Genomic DNA, 23,689 nt, shown 5'->3' with positions numbered 1-23,689 from the left:
CCGGTGACCCTTAGATAAAACGCACGCCCTAATAAGAGGGTAGAACCGCATAGACCCGTCGATGCTCTTCCAGGACCTTCTCGTACCGGTGAAACCCGTCTCGTGTGTGTGTGTATAAATACCTCCTATGTGGTTAACGCCGAGGGTCAGGGGGAGCGAGAAACTTTGCTCATACGCGCTGCTGCTACTCGGACCGCGCAGGACGAAAGGGTTCACGACATTCCGTTCGCAGCCTATACACGCGATATTATGTATCAATAGGTATATACTTGAACACATGTATACGTAAACCTCCTCCGACCTTGCGCGGGTCCGAAATTTAATGAAGAGAGGATGGTGAGGAAAAGTTGGCGAGTCCTTCGAGGAACAATTTCGTCGGGGATATCCTCGATTCGATGTGCGGTGCGCTTAGCCTGGAGACGAGCGTCGGCGATACGTTCGCGTAGGTGTTGATCCTCGGTACCTAATAATAATCCGGTATGCGCGTCTCGTGCACGCGCTGAGATGAGGCTCGGAGGCTCGGATGAGCTTAATTGATCGTTTCCTACGGGGATCGTCGCACGCTTCCTGGCTTTCGACCGCAATTAGCTGCGCGGTGCAAAGGGACTCGAGGTGGTCCTCGGGCGGGGTAACAACGCAGATATTTTCTCGATTCTCTCGTTTCTTTATTTTTCCGTACTCTTTTTGTGTTCTTGACTTTGTTGTTTTTTTTGCTCTCCGTTTCTTAATCTTAAAAATGCGCAACCTATCTTTCCGCGGCACTGCATTGTTCTTGGGGATTCTCAACGTATAGCTCATTAATCCATATTTCACACTCGTCAGCGTCGGGAATGCCGACGCATTATGTTCTGGTCGTTGCCCCGGGGCCGGTAGGTATACCACTTGTACCCCCGCAACACGCATGGCACGAGAAAATCACCGCGACCTTTTTCTCACTCCCTTGTACGACCGGGCAATTATCATCCGTGGTAGAACAAAACCCGCAACGATCTTGGATCGGGCGACGCAGCTGAAACGGATATTTTTTTTCGATTCGAATCCTCGCGCAGTTTTGTTTAAAACCTTTTCCACGAATTATAATATTTTTATACATCCCCATATCCTTTGATCGTTATAAATCGGGATTATTAAATGCGGGGGCCGAATGAGTAACCCTTGAATTTCCTCCCGTTTCTCTTCATCTCCTTTTGTTCTCTTTGGCTCTCTTAATTCTATCTTCGCGAAAGAATAAGATTGTATAGTGATGATCGCTCTTCGCTCTACCCGTAATTAATGTGGGTAACTTTTTCTTCTCACTCGGAGAAAATAAAATATCTTATAATATACCGCCTCTTACATGGAACCTACGGTGGCCTTAAGTGTTCCTCGTCTCGTGAATCATTCCGCAGACTGGAACAAAAAATAAAACACAAATATACCGGATAAATAAAATGATAATCGCGATCACAGAAAGGAAGAAACACCCGCGATATTAATTCGTTCCAGCGAGAGCGAATAGATATGTTCGGACGTTCTATTTCGCAAAAAGAAGTGCTCCTTGAAAATTCCCGATGCGAGAAAAAACGCTCAAGATATCTTCGTGTATTTGCTATCCTAGGTGAAAAACTGGCGATAACTCGATCATTTGATTGAATAGATCGATTTAGCTTGCGGATTCGGATTCCTGGGGTCAAAATACATAGAAATATCATAGAAAACTCATTGAAAAAAATTATTGATTTTTAGGCCAAAAATAAAGTATTTTTAAAATCGATTAAATGATGCTTTCCTTACGTATTTTGATCTCAGGAATCCGAATTCGGAAGTCAAATTGAGCTATGAATTTTTCCCATCAAGATATCTCAATTTTTCTGCTTCAAAAAGTGAAAAATCAGCGATAACTTTTTTAATTTTATAGATAGATCAATTTAACTTGTGAATTTGGGTTCCTGGGGTCAAAATACATAAGAATAGCATATAAAATGAAATATATTTTTTTGGTCCAAAATCGACAAAATTCCAAGGGGTACCCCTTTGGATTTTTTCGATTTTTCGGCCAAAAATAAAGTACTTCTAAAATTGATTGTATGATGCTTTTTTAGCGTATTTTGACCTCAGGAACACGAATCCGTCGAGCAAATTGACCCACGATTTTTTCCCATCGAGATATCTCAATTTTTTCGCCCAAAAACGCAAACAAATTGCTACAACTCGATTAGTTTCTGAGATGGATTAATTTGACCCGCAGGTTTGGATTTCTGACTCCAAAATACGTATAAAAACGTACGAAAAAAATCGATTCTTGATCCACAATCGAGGAAGAATTGAAGCTTTGTCATTGCGAAGCGCTCACGTACAATGCCATTACCAAAGAAAAGAAGAGAAATCATTCCCAAGGGTTGGTGGAAGGTATTTCGCGAGATTCGAAAACTGATACAAATTATACGCCGGCTTCATTCGAAGCTCGTTCATTGTTTCCGTTGCTTCTAAATTATTTTCGTAGTTCATTTTTATTGTCCCAATGATCCCGTGAACGTGAAACTCGAACTCGCTCGGCGCTCTCGCGCGCTGATTTAGGAAGCGATTACCACGGCCTGACCAATTCTGAAGAGCGAGTCATCAGCGGAGCAACAGGCTTACAGGCCTTATAGTATACCAGGAACCGAGTTGTGCTGATTATTGTAATTAAATCGTTCCTCCAGGCTGCTGCAGCTCAGAGACCCGACGTAGCTCCAGAGACTTGGCTACCTGGTGCCCAGCGGGGGGCTTTTTCGGGCCCCCGAAATAGCTATCCTTTGAAACAAAAAAACACAAAAACAAAGCGAAGACGGAAAAAAAATAAAGCAGGAGAAACCCGGTGCAGCCCTCGCTCCCTACGTTCCAATTAACCCTAAAGCTCTAGGCGTAAGTAACACCGATCTTTATCAAAGGAAACGCGACACAGCCGATGTCCCGATATCAACGTCAAATAAATTAACGCCATATTCACGCGAGCGAATCGTTCGCTTTTCAAAATCCAATTTTTCCACCAATCAATTCGAGAACGGGATCACCACAGATGTAAAAAAATGACGCCCCGGATTCCTCAGCCTGTTCGCTGGTCGTAAGAATTGAAAATTGTTCGAAAGTAAAACACCCGGTTACGAGACGGACAAACTTTCGATCTTTTTTTTTTCATCGGCCACCGATTGTTTCTCACTTTCCAGTGATCGGTGCGCCGCGATGAATTAATCATCGGAACGGTTAACCGTCTCAGACGAGTATAATAATAGCTACGAAGAACGTCCGCAGTAGGATATTGTGGGTATTTTCGAGGTATCCTGCAGGGACCCGTAGCAGAGCTACTCGCTCAACAATAACGTTGAGAAAAGGTTCAGTTTGCACAACAATAAAAGCGGCCAAGTGTCCGCGGGTATGTCTGCGCTCGGCCCCGATGTTTGTTCGCTTTTTCATTATCGGCGTCAGGGGGGGAGGGGGCGAGGATTCCTTCGTTAGCGGGGGTAGGGGGATTAATTAAAGTCAAACAGTGCGAACTGCCCCACAAACAGGTTAACTGCTGCCCATTGTCGGTAAGGATATCGCGTGTGTATATCTATAGATGATCCATTGCCCGAACAATATGGTAGAAGAAGAAAACGCTGCGCTCCGCCGTGGCAGCCTCGGAGAATACAGCGGCAACGGTATACAACGAAAGGAAAAAAAAAAAGAAAAAAAGAAAGTGAAAGAATTACTTACCGAACCAAATATAATTTCTCCTTCACACGGACCACGCGTTATACCAACAGCTCCGTTTAAATCTATTCAACGTATACGTTGTGCTATTGAAAAATAATTATCCACGGTGATCTTGGCTGAATGAAAATGTTTACACACATGCGTCTAAATGGGTTATATCCCTGCAGGATCGGCTCGGAGGGAAACGGGGGAAAAGAGAAAGAATTCGAAAGAATTATTTCAAGCACAAAAGAAATATTTAAAGAAAGAAAAAAACCAAAATTTTATTGATCTCATTTTCTGTCTATATATTCTAGTAATAACAATAAATCTTTAATACAGTCGACTAGGGCGATGTTTTGGTATCTAAGTTGTATAGGATGGTAACATTAAACTTTTTTCTTTTATCCTTTTTTTTTTTCTCCTCTTTGTTTTCGTGCCTCGAGTCTACGCGCGATATCGGTTTATAGAGACTGGGGTATGTGCAAGGTATAATACTTGGAGCTCGAAGAGAAAAAAAAAAAAAAAAGAAAAAGAAGAAAGTGTATTATAGCTGCATATGTATAAGTTAACTTAACTTTACTAACATTCAGATAAGGTGGTAACAGCTAAGGGACGATTTATATCTACCTATCTATATATTTGTATACCTATATATATAGGAAAAAGTCTATGGTACATTCATCTTAAATTAGAGGTAACTTTAGTCGAGGGACAGACGACACGGTGCGTAGTGCTGAACGGCTCACGTAAAAATTGGTCTTATGTACAGAAATAAAGAAAGAAAGGAAATAAAGAAGAACTGGTGTGCGGGTGGTCCGGATCCCCGAGATGGTTCGTTCGTTCGTTCGTTCGTTCGCTTGGACGAAAAGGAGAAGAAAAAGAATAAGGGACAGCGATAAATAAGTACGTGGACGTAGGGAATAACTATTTACAGGATGATGCATATATACTATCCTAGCTTTTCGGGAGGACTCGAGATTTCTAGTTTGAAAACTATATACGGTAGGGCGGCGGGGTGGGATCGCACCCCAAAATTCGACGCTTCCGTCCCTCCTTTACTCGCGCGAGATTCTTATCTTAATTTTTTTTTTTCTTCCTCTCTTTTTACATGTTTTCTATTTCATCTAGATACGATGCGGTCCTCTATTTTCACACTTTTCTCGACCGAAGATACGGAGGAAAAAAAAGGAACAACATATATCTATACAACAACGGCGACGACGACGAGGATGACAAAAACGCGAAGGCCAGCTTCATCTAGATTTAAAGGTAACGCAAAAAAAAAAAAAAGCTAACAAAAACCAACTAAAAACCAAAAGAAAAAATAATCATAATAATTATTTGCTTGGAATACGAAAGTCGTGCGCTTGAACTATACGTTTTTCTTTACACGCATACGTCATTGTAATATCATCCCGTTGTTGTTTCTTCTTCTCGCGAATATTCTCGAGTTTTTCTCTCTTTCCCGCACGGCTCAAATCTGCCTTCTATATACAAACAATAGTGTATGAGTCCTAGCATATTGTATGTATACAATTATTTACGACAATGACGAGAGAGAGACTATATTACGAATTGATATAAGCAGACCATTCAGGATACATCTCTACAAAATTCAAAATTTCGATCGGTTATCAAAGTTTTACAAATGGATAATTTGCTTCGAATCTTCATCTGTCGTGAATGTCATCAAATTTGAATTATACGAATTTTTTCAATGTTCAACGAAAAAAAAAAAGAAAAAGAGAGAAGAAAACTGCGATATCAGAATTACCGATTTTTTTTTTTTTTAACAACAAAATTGGGATGCGTCCGCAACTAGTATATAACGTGAGAAAAGAAAACAAAAAATAGGAAATTAAACGTACCTGTCCATCTAACTATACATAATATATTATATATTATATGCGTATATATACCGTAAGAATCTCAGGAAAGTGAACAACATAGGGAACGCATGAGCGCGAGAGAGAGCTTATGGAAGTTCCGTGAGTGCGAGACAGACAGACTGCCTGCCCCTCCGTTGCCTTCGAGTCCCCACTCCGCCAAATTGTAAACAGACCATCGCTAGAGCTGTGATCTAAGTAAGCGCGTTCGGGTTGAGAGTGTTTTTCTCTCACAATTGATAAAACAAAAACCATTAGCATAAATATGATTGACTTTGTTCCTTTAAATATTAAAAAATTTTCAAAGAAGTTCCCAATTCAAAATGAAGGTTTTCTCATGAAAATATAATTTTTTTTTGTCAATGTAAATGTATTTAAATCTTTGATGATTCTAATTACAATTATTAATACTTATTATTCTTGATATCACAGACTTTTTTTATTGATTTTCTCCAAACAGGCTATCACAGCTCTAGCGATGGTCTGTTTACAATTTGGCGGAGTGGGGACTCAAAGGCAACGGAGGGGCAGGCAGTCTGTCTGTCTCGTACTCACGGAACTTCCATAAGCTCTCTCTCGCGCTCATGCGTTCCCTATGTTGTTCACTTTCCTGAGATTCTTACGGTATATACTCGAAAATTATACTAAAATTACGTAATACTGTGAAAATTTTGTGGATCCTACAATCTAGCGTTTCATGATATCTTCTATACTAAATCCCAACTTTGGCGTTTTTGAGGTTTTCTGATTGGCGTGCAGTGAACTGCTGGTAATATTTCTCTCCAGTTGTCGAACAACGTTGTTGTTGTTGTTGTTGTTGTTGACGTTGTTGTTGTTGTTGATGTTAACGTTATTATTGTTATGCCTGACGCTCGGAACCGCGTTTGAAACAACGGGAGGAACCGTTGTCGTCGTTACGCTTTGCGCCTGATCCACCCTGAGATCTTGAGGTACGTCCGTGTGAGTCAGTAAATGAGTTTTCAGGTTGCTTCTCTGGTTGAAACTTCTCGCACAAACTGGACATTTGTGGGGCGATTCTTCCATGTGAAGTATCTTGTGGACCGCCAGGGTTCTGCTCTGGCAGAATCCTTTGCCGCATTCACCGCATTTAAACGGCTTCTCCTTACTGTGGATGTACCTGCGACGAAAGAAGAGAATATTTAACGCTCGTGGTCTCATGTTGTCCTTGCCGATAAATCGGTCCAACGTAATGCTCTCAAATTTCATCAAACGCACCGAAATATATCAAGTAACATCTTTCTTTTGTTTTTGTTAGAATGTTCACGCAACTACCCGCGTTTTTTAAGGTATCGTCGACGAACCTTCGATTGCATCACGTTGCAGACAATGTCGGATCGATAATGAATCTGTGTTTTCTCTTTTTATTTTTTAACAACGACGACGAAATGAACTTACCGATGATCCCTGAGATGATCCTGCCTCCGGAAGGCCTTGCCGCAAATATCACAGCTGTAGGGTCGTTCGTCCGTGTGAGTTCTTTCGTGAATCAGAAGATTGTAACTCTTGGTGAATTGTCGATTGCAAAACTTGCATATGAATTGTTTTTTCGGTCGTTGCCCGGGCACTCTTCGGGTCATGAAGGACGCCGGCGGAGGAACCGGTAGTCCCGGATGCATTCCGTGTCCCGTTGAATTGGAAATATGCGCGGGATGTCCGGGATGTCCGGCGGCGGGATGCGCATGAGGATGCTGATGTTGATGGGGATGCTGATGACGGTGTGCCGGATGCGAATACGGATGATGCCCACCCGGATGAAGGTGAGAATGGGGATGCGCGTGGGGTGCGGGTTGAGGACAACATCCTCTGGCCGCCAAAAGGGCGGCACCTCTTAGCCAGTGGTCCAAAAGGGCGGCGTGAGACGACCCGTTCGGATGCTGCTGCGGCGTAAGATGCTGCGGGGGCGAGCGAATCCACTGCGGAGGTGCACCGGCCGACGTTCGGTGAGGGTGGATCAATTGATCGGCCCCCCCTGCGGACGAAGGAGGCGTGTGGGGTGGCGTCAGAGGTTCCATCTTGGCGTCCATCAGCTTCATCGGTTTGGTTTTCTTGCGGTTTAAGCGCGACACGCGCTTAACCGGTGAAAATTGCTGGAAACTCTGGTCCGCCAAATTTGCAATATTCTCTCCAACCTCCCCGCCGAATGCGAACGCCGTTAATTTCACCGATTTGTCTATCGATCCGTTCGGACACTTTTTCACTTTTTCATGCGAAGTAATTCGGCAATTTTTTTTCGCAAACGGAACCACTAACCGAAATTCGAATGTCGAACGTCGAACACTGTTTTGAATGTATCGAAAAAAAAAAAACGATCGTGAGGGACGATGCGTTGTTTTTCTATCGTTTGAAATGAAACTCACTGAAATGACTTGCGGCACGTTCGAGTCTTCGAGTGATACTGACTCAGTTGTGTTAAGTTTCCTCAGGTACCTCACGACCTCCGGTAGGCGGTACCTCCTGTTGTAGAAGTTTACCTCCCGGTTGGAGAGTGACTTCTACAGGGGCGGGGCTTCCGATCAGCGCCCGAGGGTACCGCGACGCCGCTACCCCTCAGGATTTCAAGAGAGACTCGTAGACCCCGGTGAGTTAGGATCGCCTAGCTATACATCTACAAACAAAACTTTGTCACGATATATATGTATGTATAGCTAGCTACAGCCGAGGCACGGATGAAGAGGTCGTCGACGCGCGTCGAAACCTTAGCCATGCCGATAAAAGCAATATGGCGAACCGCGAGCTACCGCGCGTATCGTACCGCGAATCGACATCGCGAATTTTCTATTTCCCAACAGCGCTCTGCGAGAATTCAATCTTATCTCACGACCGAAAAGCTACACGATACATTCTGCATGAATTTCATTGAAACATTGTCGATATCGCTTTGCAATTCTCATGCTTCATTTTTTTGTGAGCCTGACGCACGATTCGGTGTAAGCTCTACTTGATTTCAGGTTTAGATTTTCGCCTAGTTTATTGACCAGTTACCGATAAGTATCTAATCGAAGCCAATGCCATGTCGTATCTATATATATATATTCAAAGTAATATATAATCCATTTATCGTTCGTGCAACGGCGATAAAAATTTTTTCATACATGTTATAAATATGGGCGTGTTTCGTCTATCGTTGAAATCTACAACGGCATAATAGCGAATAGGTGCGGGCAATGACGTTGACGGCCAAAAGCGAAGTGTTCGCTGATACGGACATCGTTTTGTCCGTCGATCCGATTGAGAAAATTACGAATCTCCGGGGCTCTATTAGTCGATAGGTGGGCTGAGAATTTTTAGAGTAGCGAGGAGAACAAAAAATCGTTGATTAAGAGCGTGACTGCAGGTCCCCAAAGCTCGACAGACAGCGCGACAGACCGATAAGTAGGTAGACGACGAGAATCCGTTGGGCTGCACTCATGTGCACTCTTATTATTACAAAGAGCGCATATTGTACATACCTATATGATACTCATAAACATTGATAACTAAATCGTCGTGGCTGCAGAAGCGCTTGCGCTGCGGCAGGTTCTGGTTTCTGAAAGTTTTTTTTCTTTTCCTTTTTTTTTTCTTCTCGACTCATCTCTTTTTTGCCGAACAATTTTTTATTCTTCTTCAACTCCTAGAAAGCTAGCCGCTATAATAGCAGATAAGCGCGCGGTATTACGTGTGTAAGTCACTCAAGGAGTGGCCTGTTGGTAGCACTTTGTAATCACAGAAACTCCCTCGCTTGGGTTTTTTTTTACTCTTTTTTTTTTCCATTCGTTTTATTTTATTTTTTGTCACACGCCGATGATTGTGAGTCTGGTTTTGTTATCCTGCATGTACAGCACGTGCACTTTTTACGCTCAAGTATCCGTCCCGGCATGCACCGAGAATTTTATTTCCCTGCAGCAGCCGATTAACAATTTTGTTGAAATTCAATTTTTCAATCTAAGATTTCTCTCAGATTCGATCTCGAATCTAAACTCGGCTCCCTCTTGTCTGAACTCTGCGACTTGGTATCCAAATATCGACGCAAATCACCGACTACTACCGAGGACCTTTTTTTTTTTGTAATGAAAAAACCAAATCACGACTTCGATCGCGTGCTTTGATTCTTTGTCGGTCTGCACGGTATTGATCGATCGATCGATCGTCAGATGACGCGTAATTTTTGACAGTAGCAAAAACAGTTTATATCAAAACGAATAACGATACCGTGGGGTGACTTGCGCCTTATACATCAGCCGCTTTCAATCCAATCGATACAAATCAGATCCGTCATCGGAAGCGATTAGGTATAGGTATATATATATATTAATTAAATTCTACATTGATTCGTACAGAGCATTAAATCTTGCACGAAAATCTTTCGGAGCGATTATATGCAGTGCGGATAAATTAGCGAGCGTATCGGACGCGGTGTAAAATATACATAACTTGTACGAGCGGGCTTGCACGTTCTTGCTCCGCATGAAATTAGCCGCGCATTACATATTCCGGTACGTCGTAATTGATGCGACGCGAGATCGGATTTGAATACCAGCGCCGATATCGCAGTCGACGGTGGAAAATTCAGCGCCGTTTACATGTATACGTGTATATAACGCGGGGTGTGAACAATATTTTGTCGAGCATTAATTGGAACATGGTTATATAGGTACGATTTTTTATTTGTTCTCGAAGAGTTACCTTCACGTTTTTTTTTTTTTCTCTTTTTTTACTTCTCCTCTTCGAGACTCCCGCTGACGTTGGATCTGTAATCTTATTATACCGCTAACGACCTTGCACAGCGTGATGTACATTATGAAAGCTTAGCCGGCTACCAACCGGTGCATCTCATTCTTCTCTTTTGATTTCATGTATTTGTATCCTTCTCATCTCACGCTACCGTACATCGTAACTCATGATCCCGTTTGTCCATTTGATTCTTTTTACTTAGAACTGTTTAATTTTTTCATTTTTGAAAACAATTAAAGGACAAATTTTTAAATTACAATCAAATCACGGAGTGCAGATCGGTATTGATGGGAAAAAGTTTTACTCCGGGTCAGAATTACTGGAATTTACGTTGAGAATCAAATAATTAATCATATCGATAATCAAATGTAGATATATCTGTGTATGAAGTTACGCGTAGTGCGATTATCAGCCCGGCCCTATATAGTTTTATCAATTTATATAACTCGGCAGACAGCACGTTACCTACTTCTCAATAATATTTGTATCGTCCGTACGTTTCACTTGTATTTCGAGGACGATTTTCTCCGGTGAAATTGTAACGCGTTTTTAGATCCTCCGTATATTTCTCCTGAAACTTTACATCGCGCGTTGATCGTCTTTTGAAAATCGATATGATTTCGATCACCGCGCGCAGTTATCAGATACACTCCACGAAGTAATGAAAACGAAAGAAAACAAAAATTGCGATAATCTCTACGAGAGAGAAAGAGACGATGGAGTGAAACCGCCGCGGGGTTGAAAAATGAAACAGATTTTACATATACCTATACAACGCGAATGTTTTTCGGTCGCGATGTACAAAGTTCGCTCGGTGTATCGCACGTATACGAAGTTTTAAGTGCAAGTGGACCTTTTAATGTACTTTGTAAAAAAAAAAAAAAAAAATGATGAAATATTTAGCGTTTGAAAAACGAGCGCGGGTGATTATAGATGCTACGCGATAAGCCGGGTCGCGGATCCCGGATCGTCCCGGATCGCCCGCGGCGGAGGCGGAGGCAGGATAATTCAGTTTCATCCTCCATCAGCGGCTGGTTACACCCCCTAGCAAAATACGTCTTTACATAAACCTCGCTACGGCGTAATACGACGTGTTCTCGTCGCGCGCGATCGACTTGAAATTCCTGAAAGGATTCGTCGTCCGCAAAAATATCCTAGCGGGATTCCTTTGAATATTATTACGTTTCTAATCTCATTGGAAAAAAACAATATTTTTTCTCTCCTCCCGACAAGCCCGGAGTGGGTATATAGTTTATCGCTATGGGGGCCTTCAAGTATGACATTTGTTTGTAAATTTGTCACGACATGGAAGTGCCTGCCAGGGTGAATATCGAGACGTTTATTGAAGGCTGGTGTGAGACGCCGGAAAAACAGACTACCAATTTACTCCTACACGGATCGAGCTGCGGCCGAGCACTTTATATATCTGGTGTATAACTTACGAGAACCACTCGAAAGATTTCTAACTCTCGAGACCTGACGGGGTGCTATGTGCGACCACCCCGTTTCACCGTTCGAGGCTTCGTCGAAACGTGAAAATCGTCGTATACCATCCCTTAAGTGTTTCGCGCGGATGGTGGGAAGTTTTTATTCCTTTAAAACACACAACTTCGAGGGCGCGGGTCCGTCCTGAAGAGATGCAACGCGAACTAGGCGCGTCTGTTTTCGGAGGAAATTTTACGCGGCGAAGGGAAAGAAAAAAAAAATTTCACTGTCAAAATAATTATTCAGTTTTAGTCAAACTTACAGATTTTCAAATCCGGGCCACGTACCTATACGCACATTCGACCGCGGGTCGTTTTTCAGGTCAGGTGGGCTCAGCGGGATTTCCTGACTTCGGGTTATACGGGCGACGAATAGCGACGAGATTATTTGCGCGTTCAATATTAAACGTTTAAATATTATCATAGTTCGCCGGACTCGAGTCGTACGATAATGTAAAGTACGTGTCGAGAAACCACAGGAAACGCTTCCCCGCATTTGTTTGAATTTGTTTTAAGCTGTACGCCGCGCATCGCGGACGTCCTGGTGTCCTGCAATTGCGCTCCGACGAGATGGCGAAGGGTTTTTTTTTTTTCCGATTCCGAATAGAAAGAGAGACAAATTTTCCTTCGAAGTTATCGGAGAATTATAGCGTTGCGCGGCGGCGGAAAATTTATATATTTTCTCTCAGGTAACAAACTGCCACGAGCCTTGCGTCGAAAATTTTGACATTTTATTTCTTTATTAGCCTGCAGAAGTTGCTGCCTTATTTAGCCTGCAGAAAAAGGTAATATATACACATTGTAGTTGCAGGATACCAGGCTCAAAGGGTATATTTATATTATCCATAAAGCTGAAGGGCTCTACACGCGAACTAGGAATTTAAATCTACCTTCTTTACGACCCGGCAGATCGTCAAAAAGTGTGCCATTTCAAAAGTAGGTAAATTGCATGAAGATTCACAAATCGGGAGTTACTACCTGGTTCCACAGGACTCTCCATATCATCTTCCTCGATTTTTTTTCGTAAATCGTGGAATCTTAATTCCAACATTGCGGTAAAATAGGATTGGAACTCACGCGTTTTTTGGAGGATGAATTAAATCCGTGTGAAATTTTTAGGAACGTAATGTCGGAAAGGTGGAAAGTTGGATACCAAATTTGAGTCCGGCGCACGAATATACCTAATATATATAATTTCGCGTCGAGCCGCTACTGCACACTCGTAAAAACAATAAACATAAAAGCATAAACATAAAAGTATTGTCGCACGGATTAAGATGTAAAAACCCATCCTACTGACCCTTAAGTCCCACCGTTTTACTCGGCCGAATTGTGCAGGGGAACGAAGTGCCCCTTCCGTACGTTTTTGTATATAGCTGGTCGACTGTGTCGCAAATATAACTTCGGTGTGCCTAGTTTATATTATTATAGGTACCACCCTCGCGTCGCAGAGGATTCTTCACACCGTTGCTGCAGTTTTTAAAAATCAATTTCTTTCGATCGCCGCGCCGCTCTGATTCAAATTATAAACAATTACAATTCAACGGCAATTATAACTCGACGAATAAATATGTGCATTCAATAAAATGTTCGCGGAACGGTCAAAGGGTTGAAAATTCTCCGAAGTATATATGACTTTTGGTAGCGTTGTGGAGGTCCCCTTAAAATTCTACCCCCGATGGTTCAAAAGCGACGTGTACTACTGGCACACTTTCTCAATTTTTCGAAAAATAATCCTCTCCCTTTTAAACAGCTATACGTAGGTACGGTACACACCTCGTACCTGAGTTACGGAAATTGGGTCAACCGGTCAAAATTTCTTTTATAAGGGGGTTATTAAGTTATAAAGCCGATCCCAACCATTGTGCAGTTAAAATTGTAAACTTGATCAACCACGGTTACCGGGAAATATTTCAATGCCCGATACAATCGGGCCGAATTTCGATAGAATTTTTTTTTTCTGACACGGTCAGATTTTTCCGATCCGCACAAAATTTGAATCCGTTTAAACTGGATCATAAATTTTCGGAGCCGTACTGAACCACAGAAGCTACTTCGCAATCCACTACTGCTTCGGGACAATCCGAGCCCCACTTGTTCGTGGATATTTTTTTGTGTTCAACCGATTGAATGCACAATTTAGTTTTTCTTATTTCTCCGAACTTCACCCTCGCAGAAGATCGAGGTAACGGTCCCCCGGACTAAATCAGTTTCGCACAGATCAGTCTGGATTCAAACATCGTACCTAGACAGTTTTTACAAAAGGTTATCGACGAGCATCCCAAATATTATACGCTACACAGATGTTCCCTTTCTTATTTTTTTTTTTTTCTCTCTCCACCCCGCAGCAGCAGAAACAGCAGCAGAAGCAACAGCAGCGACCGCGCGACCTACAGCGTAGAGCTATTTTGCGTCAGGTCCGCCTCTTCCAAATACCCTGAAAAAAAAAAAAATGTTGAAAGATCCCTCTCAGAGGTTGTCGAAGTCCTATGTACGGAGCGTAACACCCGAGTCGAGATTATTGCGAGTTTTGGAGCTAAGTGTATTCGTATTGTAGAGCCCAGGATCTTCGTGCGCCGTCGAAGGCTAAACTTCTGCTTTTTCTCAACTCTCTAACAGATGTCCAATCTCCTGCGGGCCGAACAGGTCCGGAATCCAAAAGTGTCGTCGCCTGCGTTGGAAGCTTTTTACCAGCTCTTATAGCATACGATACCGGGTATATAGAACGCGATCTCCGGCCTCTCGGAATATTCGAAAAGTCGTTCTCGAAGATATGCGATCCTGTTTATTTTATGCACATTATTTCGTAACGCTCGACATCGGCAGGACCAATCACCGCTCGGTAACCATTCGAAGGAGTTTGTTTCCTTTTCGTTCTCATGGGTATCGACGCACCGGTTATGAACCGCACGTTGAAATATGTTTATCGATCAAGGGACTCGTGTGTGAATTATCGATAAACACGAGCAGCCACTGGACCCAGTCGAGTCGCACGCGTGAAGGTTCCCAAAACAAATTCAGTGGGGTACCGCAGACTTTCTTCAACTAATTAAGTATATAAGCATATACGTAGGTGTGTATAATATCGATAATGCCCGATATGTACAGTCACGTGAGGGTATAATAAAATAAATTATAATCGCGAGTCTCGTATCAGATCGGCATGCGATTCTCGCAATATAAATAGGTAGACACCGATAACGATCTTTCTTCTTCTCCGTGACGAAAACGTACGAGAGGGATTAATCGTGGACTCCAGACGACGTCGATCTGATCCTGAAAATTTCCTCAAAGTTCTCACTGTCTCTGCGCTAAATTTTTCAGCGAAGGAATCGCACGCGCGACCGGTATACACGGTTTCGGCGGATTCGTTTCCTCTTTTTTTTTTCTTTTCCACCAAAAAATCCTCCGTATTTCACACGTTTTATACGATCCAATATCAAGCGACATTATATATCATATAGAAGTCGAGCATATAGGATGGGAAGCGTATATAAAACGGCTTACGAAGCGAGTGATAGCGGCGCTTTTGATCTCCTTTTTCCCTCGACCCCTCGACCCCCGTCACTTGCCCTGGTAGCACGAACGGCCGAACCATTCCAGGCACCGCGATGACACCTTGACGTGTGTCGCGCTGTTACGTGTATATTTCTCTACCTATGTAGATATATTCATCGGCAGAAATCATGCCCTTCGGCACCGCGCTATACGAAATAAAAAAAAAAAAGGCTGCGATTCCGAATCGTTGAAAAATAGATTAACTTTATTAGCGTTACGAGATAAAAAAAAAACGACAACAACAACGTCGTACGATATTTTTTTTTCACCAATGATTAGGTGTCACGCATTTGTGTTTGTTCGTGGCGTTCGATTTCCAATCACGCTAATTACTTGCTAATTAATTTCCTCCGTCGATCTCGATCGGCAGAATTTTCGAAATTACACGATCTGGTTTTTTTCCACATTTCGAGAGTCGCAGAGCGAAAAATCGGTGGTCAATCCGCGGGAGGGCAGGAGGGTGAAATCGGGTTTGCGGTAAGATCGAGAAAGAAACGAAGCAGCGAGGGAACAGAGGGATTGTACGCGATATTGCCGATGGTGTAGAGAATTTTCTGTCCGTATAAATATAGAAATGTAGTACGTGTTTAACCTGGAGAGGCTTGGGCAGTAAACGATAGTGAGACTTTAGACTACACATCAGTCGGACCGCCGTACGCCGCGACCCAGCTCAGGCAGCAGAAAGCCACAAGTTAAGCCCTATTGACAAGAAGGAGACACACGCGGGGGGGAAATATACTGCAGTAACATTTATATTACTTGTATGGGTATATAGGTATACGGGTACCGTGGAGTACATACATGTATAAGAGGAAGAACGAAAGAAATAAATAAATAAAGAGGGAACGAAGAGAGAGGGAAAAAGAAAAAGATCTGAGGAAATCTTATCGTTGTGCAAAGCACGGTCCCCTGGCTTTGAAGGTTTGCGAATATAATACGTGACTAGGTAGAGACGCGTATACACGACGTCTACCTGGTTCTCGGAATCCGGTAAGTCACGTGGTTACCTCTGTATATTATCTGTAGCATAACGCGCGATACACGCGTTCGTTGTGTACCTACATTTCAAAGATCCGATTTCCGATAACCGTATAATAATCGAAATTCCAACGGCTCGATCATCACTCCCATATAATCTCTGGCTTCTGTTTGACGATCCGATCGGCAATTTTGTTCGCCTGATAATAACGGCGGTATTATAAGGACATTGAATTAAAAATAGATGCGACGATCGTAAAAGCTGATGCGGAATATAATTTAGAGCACCGCGAAGTACCCGGGCTCTGCATAATTATAATTGTATTTCCATCGTATATTTCTCGAAGGCTTTTACTCCACCTTCTAATTCCCATTTTCTTTCTTTATTTTTTTTTTTCTCGTCGTTCTTTGAAATCGCATAAAATTTGTCACCGCGGTCGCAGCAGCGACGGGCTGCAGGGCGTTTATACACGTCGTTGCGTTACACACGCTGCCGTAACGGAGAGAACGAACCGTATCGCATGTGGTTGCCGACCGACGATTGACGTACCGCAGACCTCAACCGTCACCCGCACGTTGAAAATCTTCCCAGTTTTGCCATAGGGAAATAAATAACCTGGTCGCTTTAGCCGACTCACGACGACACCCGACTTCACTAATTAATGCCAAAACTTTTCTCTACCGCTGTGCAGTTGCTGCCGACGTCCCCGCAGTTATTTATCTACACGCGTTCAGATCGGATCGGTTTTTATATGCGTTTCTAAATTCCACCGTTTAAATAACGCAGCCACCTTCTCGCACGAAAATTTTGACACTTCGAGACTCGATTTTGTATTTTTCTACAACGGGATTTCTTCTTTGAAAATTGTATTATGAAGATGATTTGATATCGCAAAATTTCTGCGAGTTGCATCAGAATTGTGATCGCTACGCTTAGTCGCAAGTAAAAGTAATTGTACAGGGTGAATGCAGCGGTCCTTGGGCCTTATGAGCAGATAGGGTCTTCGAGTCCCAAGTATTTTGACGGCACGCTCCTTGAAGGCCGAACGTAAGCCACCCGCTGCTGACCGTTTTAATTAAAAATAAGTAATTTTGAAAACAGGAATTGTACCATCGTAAACGGTCGTACAATGCGGTCATAAATATGAAAGTTCAAGCCTATAGATCACGAGGGGCCCCGACAGTTTAGAATACTGCAATAGCCGAGTGTACATAACATTATATATACATGTATTTATGAAGTACGTACGTATACCTAACGAACGCATACCTCGTACCTTTAACCCGGATAGGCGGAGGGTACGGGCTATAACCTACGGGAGTACCAAGGAAACGGCATCGCTGCCCCATTACGGGGCCCATAAAACACCTCCCATTGCTCGAGGCGCGTGGCCCCAAGGACGAGTAATTTTCGCCTCTCCTTTTCCAAATCCCTGGCTATCTTCGCCCCCTCGTAATTCGATTTATAATTTTCGTCGCGTGTGCGACATTTTTAAGTTTCATCGATTACCGGGAAAATTTTTCCCTACGATTCGGTCAGGTACGATTAAATAATCGGTCACGCGGCGAAATTTATTGAGCTGCCCCCGATGGGCTTATAAACCGGTGATCTTATCTAAATTCCAGTAACGAACGCTGTTCCGATGACCAAAAATACACGAGCCACTGATGTCATACGTATTGCTCGGTATTACGTGTACTTCAATAATCATTGGCTAATATTTGCAGGTGGCAAATTTTCGCACTTGCTAATTGCTCGCACACAAAATGGCGGCGTTAGCGCGAACTCAGTGCGAATTGCGATTCCTGAGAAATTACAAAACGTACGCACGTGTATGTGAACAGGAATCCCCGGTTGACGTAAATGTCGACTTTTTCTTCGTTTGCTCACATGTTAATGTGTACATTGTATTTGACGAACAAGTTTGTAGTAACGTTACTGAAAAATCCTGCAAGGATTAGATAGGTAGGATAATTGATGTACATAATGTACCTATACGGACGTATAAAACTTGTGTGCTCGTACGGTGTAATCTACGTAATAAAGTTGGAAACTTACCGAGAAAAGTGATTAAAACTAACGCTGCATGGTGGAAATGAAAAAATATGAATCAGTCAAACGCATGCGGTTATACAATACCGAAAACTAAAAGACACATCGTACAGCGTAATACCGCGTTTCTCAAGAATTAATAATTGACTCATCGCCCACATATCGTTACAGGCCATCGACCGCAGATCGTTTGTTCGATTGCTGAACAATCAATCAAACAAGTATGAGGCAGGCAGTATACTTTCAAGAATCGTTTTAATCTACTTCAAAATCATTAACGAGTTTAATTAAATTTCGCCAAATTATCCTCGCGATATCTGCACATGACTATTGAATTTCCCTGATTCGCGGTGAAAAAAAAAAATTGTGAAATCGGTACGAAAACTTCGTCGAATCGGGTTGTTCACCTGCAGGGAGCCGGTCGCTTGAAAAATTGTATGTATACTCGGATGAAAAGTCAACCTATACCGATCCGCAGAGAGGGAAATAAAAGTAAATTTGGTCGTAAAACGTTGCGCGTGGCGCGCGTATAGTAGAAGCCTCGGTACCTCGTAAACTGCTGGCATCGTGCCAGCACCAGCAGCGAAGTCGGTATTCAAGGGCATGTAATAGACGTCCGACTACTTGCCCGGTAGTCTCGAGAGCGATCGAACGAGGCCAAAGAGCTGCGGAGTCTGGTGCGCCGGTGAGGAGACGAGTCTTCGGTGCTCGGGGGTTGGCGAAATGAAGATCAGCTTATACATATATTCCGGGCGAGCCGAAAGGACCGCACAAAGTCAAGGGGAAACAAAGCGATTCCTCTGCAGGGGTACCTTCATCCTTGGTAGCGATTATACGACGGCACTAAACGCATCCGTCATCGCCACGCGCCACTCTGGATTTCAGGGTCGCAAGGCATAGAATTTCAAAGATCTCTTCGAGGCTTAATGATCTGCGAGTGACCTTGGGGATTCGGTTGACGTTACTCCCGCCATTTTGTTTTCCTCGATAAATTACCGTGCACGGCAGGGCGGTTTTTTCCTCGTCTCTCCGGTAAGGTGGATTCCGGGAGAGGTGTACCTGCGAGTTTTCAGCGAAAGATGATGGATTTGATCGTGGAAGATGTACGCGCGGAATACAGAGGAGGGGTGGAAGAGTTTCGGAGGTAAAGTAAGGTTCGATCGATCCTTAAATAACGCCTCGCTCCGCCTCTCCTTTTTACTCTATATACGTTAGAGCCCCGTATCTCTCTCTCTCTCCGCGTAGTTTGCTTTCCCAACAGAGTCCCTGTGATCTCGGCGATTTCATCATCAGCAACGCAAACGGTTCGACGAAGATATACCCGCGGGAAAGACGATGGATACGAGAAAGACGGGAGTACTATACGCCGACAGGACCGGGACGGACGAACGGATAAAAGCCAATTGAATTTAAATCATGAATACAAACGAAGAGCGCGGGCGAGGCGGTGCTGGAAACGCCAAAGGCAATCTGGTGGCAGCTTTGTGCCGGTAATGGCTCCATCGGAGGAGGAGGAGTACTTCGGGGATGGGCCATTCCAAAACCCCCGCGATTCTCTCAAGCTTCGCTTCTATCTTCCGCTCATGGTAGGAAGATACCTTTACGTTCACAACAATTTATACACAATCAATATACACCAGCCAACGTCGACTCGACTTACCTCAAATTCGACGCAAATTCACGCTCCTTCGACAACGCTCGTTTATATACTACTCTGTTTCACGTCTCTCCGAAGATCCGGAGAAACTTTATTCATCAACCTCCGCGATTCGACTTTTTTCAAAGTCTCGACGAAGACGCTGTTTGTCGAAAAAATATCTTCGCTTCATAGATCGTAATCAGGGGGATCGGAAGTCGATGCGATCTATTGTCGTACAACGATAAACGCACATCTGGCGATTGATCCAATTTGTCTCGATGCAAAAGGTAATCGAGATCGCGTCCAAGTCTGCTGCGGATCACCGACTTCTGATCTCCGATAACGTGCCCCCGCCCAGCGAGGGTTAAGCGTCGCGACGCCGCGCCGCCCCTAAAGCGTGATCCTGGATACGGCGCGGGGACGCTTGTTTCCCGTTGGATCGACGCGCGCGGGTTGAGAAGCGGAGGGTGTCATGTTCGGCAAACACTGTAAACTGCGCGCTTCTTAATCAGCCCTTATTAAGGACTGACCCGTGTTTGCTCAGTATCCACTTCAGGGGCGAAACAACCCGCGTCGTTCGGGGGCGGCTTCGGTCTGGAACCGCGTCGACAAATTTTTCAAATTTTTTTTCCCATTTAGGAGAATAACATTTTCCAGAAATTTTTCTCGAATACCAGGGAGATGTTCACTCGTTCGACACGACTAAATTTTCTATCACCGCAACGAAGAACTGCGAAAGAAAATTCGCGGAAAACTTGGGGCCCGCTGAAACCGTTTATCGTACCTGAACTTCGACGTCCACTCAGCGACGCGTCGTACCCCTCCCCCCGGGTAAGAATAGGGTGAGTTTTCGCAATATGGGATTCTACTTGATTACGGGCGGTGATTTATTTTATGTTGTCGATAAAAATCTCGCAGCACTTTCCCGACACGGATGCGGTTATCCGATCTGTCGGGATCACGTGCCTGTGATTCCAGAGCCTCGAAAAATGGAAATTAAGAACGGAAAAAGCGTGTGAGAAAAAAAAAACGGACAGACAAAGCATCCCGAGATGAGCGAGGGATCTTCGAGATCGAGGAAAAGAGAAGCCTATTTTATTCATTTCTTTCTCCAAGTTCAGATGTAATCGGCGCGGTAGCGTATGGCGAGAAAAAAAAAAAAAAAAAAAACTGGAGATTTCAATCTGCGACCTGCAACGTGTACATGCAAATAGCCGCTCTAGTCGAGTTTCAGATCGTATCTCGTATTCCGGGGATCGTGCAGCAGGCGGTGAGCCGGAGCTATGAGTCGCGTCACAACATGCACCTAACTGTAAATCGTAAGTCGGGGTGGCAATATTAAGCCCCGGTAATCTAATAAAACAGATTTTACTGCGGGTGCACTTCGGTAGTCGAAGGTTTGGACTGACCCAGAATTGCAAACAAATGGTTTGCTCGGCAGTTTGACCGAATGCTCCGAACTGACGGGGACAATGACTGTGACGGGAGAAGTCGAGCGTTGGTGATTTAGGGGTTGTTTACCTGAAAGTTAAGTACCTTGACGTGTCCGTCACGCACAATATAACAAATTTGGGTCGAATATTATGCCGGCCAAAGGACCGACGCGGGAAAGGCCGTAATGCACGAAATGCCGATGTTTAACTAAAATCCAAATGACGTCGTTACAGTTTTTGTAAACACATACTTTCTCCGAAGACCCTTCCTTAACGCTCATGAATATTTTTTTTCGCACAGCGAAGAAAATATTCAACGTCAATTCTGCGCCATCGTGAATTTGGCGAGCTGAAAAATCGGAACACAATTCTATAATCCATTCGCCACAAAAATCTTAATCAAACAACAGTCGTGTACAATGTTCTCAAATTTTTTGTTACCGATCTCGTGTCCCTCCTAAAATTATTAAAAAATGTTCGAATTTATGAAGGATGGAAAAAAAATTCTGAAATCGTTGATTGAAATGTTTTCTTCGCAGTGGCTGGTGAAAGGTTCGACTCGCTCCAAGTTCGATCGTACCGCGGTGCAAGCTCGAGTTCAGCGGTTGTTAACGTCGGTCGGTACAGATCCGAAGAATGTACCAGCGATCGACAAGCATGCTGAAAAAAGTGTCGGGTTTTCTACCGATGATCACCACTCCGAGACTGACAATGGGTAAGTCGAAGGCACCTGCGATATTTTGACTTCCGAATACCAGTGAATGATAGTGAAAAGTCCACTCGATTCAAACCAGGTGTGACCTGAAGATTCGAACATCCGAAAACATTCATTGCCCAATCAAGTGATTTTTGATTCCCCATTCAGTGCAGCTAAAAATCTAGCATCGGCTGATTTTTGATCTTCATTATTCTCATTCTCACGCTAGTCTTCGTAGAATTGCTAATCAACTTCCTCCGATCTTGCGCTTCTAATGAAATCTATCCAAGTAAAAGGAAAAAAAAAAAAAAAAAGAAATCAGTCGGCCCGTATCAGATTTGCAAAGTCATTCGCATGATCCGCATACGCGATTCCGTTACACGCCTCCGACCGGCAAAATGTATCTGGCAACCAGGTTGAACGATCGGGCCGATCGGTAATTGATTTGAAATCGATGACAACGGTTAGAAACAATGCGGGAGCACTTGTGGGAACGGATACCAAAAATCGTGTCGAAAATAACTGACCAGTTACATCAGAGTTGAAATTACACGTCGAGAAGGTGTTCGACATTGCGCAGTAGTGTGTAATATAGCGTTTTGCCACACCACCCGCGGGTACGTGACGGACCTATAATTTTTAATCGGTCGCCTGCGCCGCAACATTTCTAAAAGGATATGAAAATTTTTATTACGTACGTACGTACAGACGATACGCGTACGTACAGCACATCGATATCTCAATGCCGATGTTCGAGAGACACGAAATCCTTGCACTCTGTACATCACGGTGTCACCTTACTTTCCGCGAATCGAGAGCAAAAAATTAATTATAAAATCGATCGATCGATCAATTGCGCGATGAGAACGTCGACGCGAGTATGAAAATTTTGTCGAACGAGTTCCGGCTGATTCGGTGATAACTTTTGATTTTTTGAGTCGCACGATTTTACGGAATAGCAGTCGATTTTTATCGGTATTAGTAAATTTCGAATAGTCCGGACCTCCGGAGAGAAATAACGCAGGACTGTACCGTCCGGAAAATACTCGAAGGGTCGACTATAGATGCGGTAGTAGAGGATACAGAGCGCTCCAGCTTCCTCGGACCCCTGAGATGCAGCGGTGCGGTGCAGAGAACAAGGGCAGGTAAATATCGGTCGGTCCGACTGTTTTCGAAGACATTTGAAACGCCGAAGGGTCTTCGGTCCGCCCTGCCGCGCTCCGGATCGTGAGCTAACGCTATTGCCATAAGTCCCTAGGAGCAGTCCGGTAGTTGGCTATCATCGTAGAGTCTAACGATCTTTTGCAATTAATCTAAATTAGATTCGCGTCTCTCGGATTTTTCATGGTCCCCTGGAAAGTAGACGAGAATACCGATCCCGAACGAAAAAACGGATTCGAAACAATTTAGGGACGAGGGTGATTAAGAATTTCGAAAAGGCGATTATTGCTCGGGGGAAAAATGATGGAAATGAACGCAAGCTTCTGCGAAGTCGTTGTTACACTTCGCTCGGTTCGGCGGAATATCGTGAGCC

The 23,689-nt window shown here is 43.6% G+C and overlaps 2 protein-coding genes and 1 long non-coding RNA gene across 4 annotated transcripts in view; 2 read left to right on the top strand and 1 right to left on the bottom strand.

The window, feature by feature from the left end:
- LOC125500585 overlaps positions 1-4,957 on the top strand; it is a 34,001-nt gene extending 29,044 nt beyond the window's left edge. The window contains exon 2 of the mRNA XM_048653761.1: positions 4,825-4,957. Within this exon, the coding sequence (XP_048509718.1) occupies positions 4,825-4,957 (133 nt within the window). The remainder of the gene's footprint in view (positions 1-4,824) is intronic.
- On the bottom strand, positions 3,952-8,018 carry LOC105692679 (protein odd-skipped). The gene is made up of 3 exons (XM_012412027.2): positions 6,999-8,018; positions 6,210-6,720; positions 3,952-5,614 (listed from the first exon to the last, which is right to left on the bottom strand). Exons 1-2 carry the CDS (start codon positions 7,634-7,636, stop codon positions 6,270-6,272), a joined length of 1,089 nt encoding a protein of 362 aa, XP_012267450.2. The 5' UTR covers positions 7,637-8,018; the 3' UTR covers positions 3,952-5,614; positions 6,210-6,269.
- On the top strand, positions 6,577-22,168 carry LOC125500705. 2 transcript variants are annotated; one of them, XR_007278148.1, is made up of 4 exons: positions 6,577-7,072; positions 7,185-7,360; positions 8,018-8,181; positions 21,998-22,168. It is a non-coding gene; the product is annotated as an uncharacterized LOC125500705 (long non-coding RNA). The 2 variants fall into 2 exon arrangements; XR_007278147.1 differs by lacking the exon at positions 8,018-8,181.
- Positions 22,169-23,689: the final 1,521 nt, after the last annotated feature.

Source organism: Athalia rosae, chromosome 4 (genome assembly GCF_917208135.1).
Source record: "Athalia rosae chromosome 4, iyAthRosa1.1, whole genome shotgun sequence".
NCBI classification, from domain to species: Eukaryota; Metazoa; Arthropoda; class Insecta; order Hymenoptera; family Athaliidae; genus Athalia; species Athalia rosae.
This window is presented reverse-complemented; position numbering and strand designations above follow the sequence as displayed.